Genomic DNA, 7,500 nt, shown 5'->3' with positions numbered 1-7,500 from the left:
AGGTAGCCAGGACAACAGGTGTTGTCTATCACAGCAGTTGATTAGAGTGACAAAAGACCGGACCCCCTGCGGAGTGATATGAAACATTCGCTTTAGCCACTGACTTGTATACAAGCCAGTGGCTTTAGAAGTGAACCTCTTGTTGCCATTGACAGCGGTAGCCAGGACAACGGGTGCTGTCTATCACAGCAGCTGATTAGAGTCTTGTTGAAAAGTCGCTTTAGCAGTGAAAAGTCTTGTTGCCATTGACAGCGGTCTGTTATAGACCAACCCGTCCGTTATCGAAAAATAACAGACGTCCGAACGTTGGGGAGCCCCGTTGAAATGAATGGAGCATTCGACAGATGACGTCACAACCATATAATAAATATCAGATAATGAATGCGTGTTTCAAAGTAATACAGCCAGACAGTTGATACGGTTTACGATAGTTGCCTCAGCCAACTTTGAAAGAATTAAATGTGCATCAGTTCACTGGTAGCCTAGTAAACCAGCGCCACCCGCTGGACGCCAACATTTTTTGGCTGCGAGTGGGTCTGGCCTCGCATCGTTGGAGTGGTCTGCCAGGCTTGCCAAGAATCTGGCAAACCAATCACAACACAGAGATTTGTTTTGAATCAAAGCGGGTGGGGTTTTGAGGGAGTGACGACGAAGCTCGCAACGTTGGGAAAGCACATCAACGAGAAAGATAGCGCTGATTGGTCAGAGCGCCGGCCTATAGGCACAGGCACTCTTTGAAAGACAACGGGTTGTTCTCATCAACAATCTTCGGATGTACTATTCATCGGGGCCAGACTAAATTACACATCCAATCTCACATTTAGGCTGGTTTATCAGGCTAGTTAACTGGTTTAGTTTCCCTGTTTAAAGCTTCCCCACATTTCTGTCCTAACAGAGAAGAAGTGCAACGACACAGCGTACATGTGCGCCAACGGCAACTGCATCAACGAGACGCTGCTGTGTAACCATAACGACGACTGTGGCGACGGCTCAGACGAGCTCAACTGCTTCGTTAACGAGTGCATCAACAGCAAGCTGAGCGGCTGCACGCAGCTGTGTGAGGACCTCAAGATCGGCTTTAAGGTGCGTAAGGCTGTACCGCTGGGTCAAAATTTCTCTCGACTTGTACGGCGTGGCATAATTAGGTCAGTAGATAGTGGAGAGTCGATCTATTCAGTTAATAACAATTGTCTTTAAAGTTTTTGCTCTTCTCACCATTTCATTTTCTCTTATCTTCTGGGCCTGTGTTGAAATGTGCAATTTAGCTGGAGTCTTTACGCTCCATTGAGCTGTGCATTGATTTTGCTGCCCCTGTTCGAGGTTCTGTGTGAGTGCACTCTTGAGAGGAAAAGCATCTTATTAAGGGACCCTCGGTTTTCAATTTTAAGTGCTTAGAAGTGGTTAAAGATGTACTTTCCTCTGGAAGAAGTGTTTCAGAGGTATTAAAAAGAAAGAAATCTAACTGATTAACCCCTTGCCCTTAAGGGCTATTTTTGAGTGTTTTTGAGGTTTTGCACAATGTCTACTTAAATGGTTCCTGTGCCTGCATACTTTGACCTATCATGAAGTGGCTGGTACCATTTGAAAGTAGAGACTCTGTAGAATCCACAGGAAGTGACAGGAAGATGTTGTGATGTACTGCCAATGACTTACAGGGGTTTGAACATCTTTTTTTGACAGGCGGTTTTAGAAACTCTTGGAAATTACTACATTCAGCAGTTTAGCTGATACATTTTGCCTTGGAAACAAATTTCATACTTACTCACAGGTCTACAGAAGCTGTTTGTCAAAGGGGATATTTTTACAGCTACGTATATATGACCTTTCCCAAGACAATTATGTGTGGGTATGCACATGCGTTTTGCCATGTGTTTTATTGTAGACCTTTTGATTAGTCAAAATGCACCCCACAAATAAGGTCTCACTGTTCAAGAACAGTTTAAGCTAGAAGCCTCATGATGGTCTCAAATGAAAGCTTACCCCTTGAGGTATTCTACAGTCATCTGACTTAGTTAGATATACCTTTTGGGTAGTATTGCAGAGATGTTACTGTACAGTACTGTACGGTACTGTACGGTACTGTACACTATGTACAGTAAAAACATGGGAAGAAAGGGGCATTCTTGAGCAGATTTGAGATTCCTCTGTCCCTGGGGGTAACACAGAAGAGCTATATGACTCATTTGAAAACCTGGTCTCTAGACTATCATCCAGTCTTTGAATGGAGTTCCTAGCTCTTGCTTTGAGGGAGCTGCAGTCATTCAAAGCAAATGAGCCAACACAAAGCTGCGTAAAACAGGACCTGCCTACCTCTCTTCTAAGGCTTGTCTTTCAGGGTAGGAATGTCACAGAGCCATACCAGTGGTGCCCATGTAATCAGCGGGGTCTGGGGATCATGTGGAATACCATTGATCATATGAAATATATGGAAGTGTAGGCAAAAACAGCACAATTCTTGAGAAAAAAAAATGTGATCGTTTTTTCCACAATAAAGTGGTTTAGTTTGAGTAGAGTTGTACAACTTGTGGTTGAAATAGAGTAACAAAAAGAATACACTTAATAATCATAAACCTTGGATTGTAACAGACATTTTGAGACCATGATGATGAGGATATCTTCATGTTTGGATGTCCACTCATCCTAGGAAGGTAGGGAGACATCAGGCGGGGGGTGCTTGGGGGGGTCAAATTTGAAAGGTGACATTGTGTAATAAATTGATAATAATGCACATGAAATATGTTAAAATCCCTGTATAGTAGTGCTAGGTGTGTTCCTGAGGTTCTAAGCTTTCCAATGATACAGTATATAATGTTCCTGGGTTTATTACACCACCTGGATTTTAAACAATTGCGGAATGAAGATCAAGTTCAAGTTCAAAGTCATTCGGGTCGCCCCCGGGTCGCCTTAAAGGCAAGGGCACACAAAAAGGGCTGGTTAAAAAAAAGTTACTCTACCTATCAGTAGTTGCATTGAAACCCCTGCTTTTCAAGAACAGTCTTTTAAATTCATGAATGAACGCAATTTTGAACTAGCAACATTATGAAAACAGAATTACAAGCACACATAAGCTGTCATAATGGTGGTATGATGATGGCTGAAGCTTAAATACCCATGTCTTTAAACCTTAGACACATGCCAAAGCCACAAGTCAGGCCACAATTCAAACTCATGTCAAAGCTATCAAAAGTGAACTAAACTACACTAATCTTGGGCGTTGACAGTGTTGGAGGATTTCCATGTCTATTTTGTAAGTAGGTTGTTTCTTTATGCCAATATGCCAGCCCAGTCTTACCTGAGTTTACCGTGGTCTTTTTACAGTGCCGGTGTCACCCAGGCTTCCGCTTGAAGGACGATGGGAAGACGTGCGTGGACATTGACGAGTGCAGCACCAGCTACCCCTGCACGCAGCACTGTGTCAACACCCACGGCAGCTTCCACTGCCTCTGCGAAGAGGGCTTCGAACTCAGACCAGAGGAGCCCACCATCTGCAAGTCCACCTCAGGTTTGTGTGAATGCACACATGTGTGTGTGTGTACATGTACGTCACCTCAGGTGTTTGTGTGTGTGTAGGACAGACTGAGTGTATGTGTGTGCAGTCACCAAAGAGAAGTTAGTTTACTTACAGTTGAGCCCTTGGCTAAAATGACGGGTGCAGGGCATGATGGGAGGCGCGGTGCCGGAAGGGGCGTTGCCCGGGGCACCTGTCATTGTAGTTTTGCCTGTGAAAGACACAGTAATTGCATTTCATTTCGCTTTGTTGAGGTGATGATGATGATGATGATGATGATGATGATGATGATGATGATGATGATGATGACAATAGTCATAGACAATGATTGCTGTTTTGCTGTTACAGAAATCGAGCCTTTCCTGATCTTTGCCAACCGATACTACCTGAGGAAACTGAACCTTGATGGAAACAACTACACACTGATTAGACAGGTGAGGGTTTGTCATTCCTCTTGTCTTGACATTTCATTAACTAATAGCATGGGGGAAAAAAATGAAAAAATCAAACCACATGTGCCCCATGTGTTGTGGTTATATTGGCCTTAATTGGGGCCATATTTTTTCACCAATCAGGGCTTGAACAACGCAGTGGCTCTGGACTTTGACTACCGAGAGCAGATGATCTACTGGACGGACGTGACCACTCAGGGCAGCATGATTAGGCGCATGCACATCAACGGCAGTGACGTGCAGGTCAGCACAAAACACAAACTACACATTTTGTAAAATGGCATCGAAGGCAGTTAACCCATTTTAGCCTGATGCTGCGTATATGTTGTTTGACCTTTCTGCCTGGAGCGACATAAACGCTACATTCAGACTCTTGCGATTTGAGCTTTTTTTAATTCAAAATGTGGGTATGATAGAGCTGAATGAACACAATTTAATGCAAGATGAGGGTCCTAGCTTTTAAATGCAACTTATTTTATGTTTGTACTTTGGAGGCTGAGGTTGGAGGCATTTAGCAGGCATATTTTGCAGGTGCCTTATGCTAAAATGGCTTAAATTGTTGTTGTTGTTGTTTTTTTTTACTGTGTTTTAGTCTTTAAGATTTGGATAGGTTATGCACCCTTGCATTGGAAATGTTTATTCATCAATGTACAGCTCCAGGCCTTTTTATTAGAATACCATGAAAAAGTTGATTTATTTCCATAATTCCATCAATAATGTTAAACTGTCATGGATTGTAGATTCATGGCCCAGTTTTTTAACTATTCCAATCATTATTTTTTTTCTTTTTATATACGTTGGCCTTCCAGCTCCAAAAACCCATGAATTGGGGAATTCGCATTATTAGAATATTGTTATAAAATCACATTTTTCTTCATCAAAATTCGGGTCACATTAAATCAGTTGAAATTTGGTACTTTTTACATAACATGCAATGGTCAATACTTGGTTAGGACATTCTCTGTCTTCATAATGGCCATGATGCGTTTAACATTGAAGTCAATGGCAAAAACAGTGCATGGGAGTTATGGAAGCCCAGATATCCCTGATGCTTTGCTGTCAGCTGTTCTTGTTTGTTGACCTGGTGCCCCACACTTCCCTCTTCAATATACCCGAAGATTTCCATGCCACGTTTTGGTGTTAACTCACCAGTTTAATTCTAACTCAACAGAAATTAAACCCCATTCATTTTCAATGGGGTTTCATTTCTGGTAATTTAGAATTAAACTGGTGAGTTAGCGCCAAAACGTGGCATGGAAATCTATAGGGTATATTGAAGAGTGAAGTGTGGGGTACCAGGTCAACAAACAGGAACAGCTGACAGCAAAGCATCAAGGATATATGGGCTTCCATAACTCCCATGCACTGTTTTTGCCATTGACTTCAATGTTAAACGCATCATGGCCATTATGAAGACAGAGAATGTCCTAACCAAGTATTGACCATTGCATGTTATGTAGAAAGTACCAAATTTCAACTGAATTAATGTGACCCGAATTTTGATGAAGAAAAATGTGATTTTATAACAATATTCTAATAATGCGAATTCCCCAATTCATGGGTTTTTGGAGCTGGAAGGCCAACGTATATAAAAAGAAAAAAAATAATGATTGGAATAGTTAAAAAACTGGGCCATGAATCTACAATCCATGACAGTTTAACATTATTGATGGAATTATGGAAATAAATCAACTTTTTCATGGTATTCTAATAAAAAGGCCTGGAGCTGTATTTCTTCTCTTTTACACTCTTTCATTGGCTCTTTGACAGGTCCTTCATCGTACATCACTAAGCAACCCTGACGGGCTGGCTGTTGATTGGGTGGGAGGGAACCTGTACTGGTGCGATAAGGGGCGGGACACCATCGAGGTGTCCAAGCTGAACGGAGCCTACCGCACCATCCTGGTCAACAGCGGCCTGCGAGAGCCACGCGCAGTTGCTGTGGACGTCCGCAATGGGTAAGCCAGTGTATTCTGAAGTCATTCTGATGCATTGTCCTAGGCCCAGTCTCACATACAACTTCTCATAAGTGATGGCCCATCTGAACTCAGAAGCTACATTCCAATGCCACACATTCCAAATGACCTTGTTTTACCTGTCCAATTGGGGGAAGTAAGATTGTAGCTTGCACTACCAAGTGAGATAAAAGTGAAGCGTCTAACTCAGTCAGTAGTGTGATTTATTGGGAGGGTGGTTTACTGATTTCCACGTTCAGCTGGCATTAGTGACATTGGCAGTACTGCGGCAGTGTTAGCACACATTGTCTTGTGTCTGTTTTTTCTTTTTGCTAAGCATGCTCAGTTAAGGTTTTTGAATGGAAAGTGTTTGAAATAAATGTTGTTAGTACAGTTAGAAGTTTTTATCCAAAGCTCCAAAGCTAAATCCCTTTTGCTAGGAGGGAAAGCACTCTGAGTGAAAAGAAGCCTATTCTATCGAACAGTGAAGAGGGATGGCCCTACTCTCAGCTTGTAGCTTGTTCCACCACAGAGGAACAACAGTGGAGAACAGTTTAATCCAAGGTTTTCCATTATCATCAGTATCTATCTAATGCATTATATTACTGCTGCTCCATTTCATTCAGTTCAGTCGGTCTCCTTTTATGGAGCTTGCTTTTTTATTACCTTCATCTTGCTCTATTAACACAGTTCTTTTCTTTCCCTACATTGCACTGTGGTCTTTTAACAGTTTCACATTTTTTCTTTCTGCCTTGAAACATTCTGTTTCATTTTTCGTATGACTTCTTTTTATGATTTTCTTCACAATATTCCTCCACACACTGCACTTTTTTTGTAGTTTTGTAGTGAAGACTCAAGGACCATGGTTTACCTTCGTTTACAGATTATTCCCGTTAGTCGCACAGTCCTTGTCAGTGTTGGGAAAGTTCATTTTCTAGAAGAAATAGGTTAAAGTTCAGTACACACATTTACAAATGAACTTTCATAGTTCATAATTGTTTATAGTTAATAGATCCTTCATAGTTCCAAAAAACGAACTAGGTCATAGTTCTTTTTTTGCAGTAGGTTGTTACAAGCTTTATATTGTTCAGTATCATTGGCAAAGTGATATATAATATTACAGACAGCCATTATGTTTCATCAGATCATTAAAAATATACAGTATACAATATGTGTTAGTCATCTTATATTATTTGGGTTCTTTGCCATGTATTTGACTGTTTTTTTTCCGTCTGTAGACTAAGCAAATGCAGCATGCACATATAGTTCGTTCACAGGCACCCGAATGAACTCGTTCATAGTTCTTTCATCTGGCAGTAAATGGCATTAATTCAGTTTACTTGAACTAGTTCATGACTATAGTTCTATACTTCAGGTACAACACACATGTCCTTGACAGCAACTTAACTGTCATCTTAACAATGCATTCACAGTGCTTTTTTTTATCAGACCTCAGGGTGTCTAAAAACTGGTTAAAAAAACCTGTCATAGTGTCCTTCCAGCACAGGTGACTTTACTGAGTAACTAATTAACTATTGAGTACTTTTTAAAAATCAACCGATTCAGAACTAGCTGGATCACATTT

The 7,500-nt window shown here is 41.2% G+C and overlaps 1 protein-coding gene across 1 annotated transcript in view; it reads left to right on the top strand.

Moving 5' to 3' along the window:
• Window positions 1-7,500, top strand: part of LOC134462691 (low-density lipoprotein receptor-related protein 1-like) — a 260,688-nt gene that overhangs the window by 223,761 nt on the left and 29,427 nt on the right. The window contains exons 56-60 of the mRNA XM_063215836.1: window positions 896-1,083; window positions 3,319-3,502; window positions 3,857-3,942; window positions 4,084-4,203; window positions 5,731-5,918. Coding sequence (XP_063071906.1) covers window positions 896-1,083; window positions 3,319-3,502; window positions 3,857-3,942; window positions 4,084-4,203; window positions 5,731-5,918 — 766 coding nt within the window. The remainder of the gene's footprint in view (window positions 1-895; window positions 1,084-3,318; window positions 3,503-3,856; window positions 3,943-4,083; window positions 4,204-5,730; window positions 5,919-7,500) is intronic.

Source organism: Engraulis encrasicolus, chromosome 14, assembly GCF_034702125.1.
Source record: "Engraulis encrasicolus isolate BLACKSEA-1 chromosome 14, IST_EnEncr_1.0, whole genome shotgun sequence".
NCBI classification, from domain to species: Eukaryota; Metazoa; Chordata; class Actinopteri; order Clupeiformes; family Engraulidae; genus Engraulis; species Engraulis encrasicolus.
Note: the sequence above shows the minus strand (reverse complement) of the source record. Positions and strands in the feature narration are given on the sequence as shown.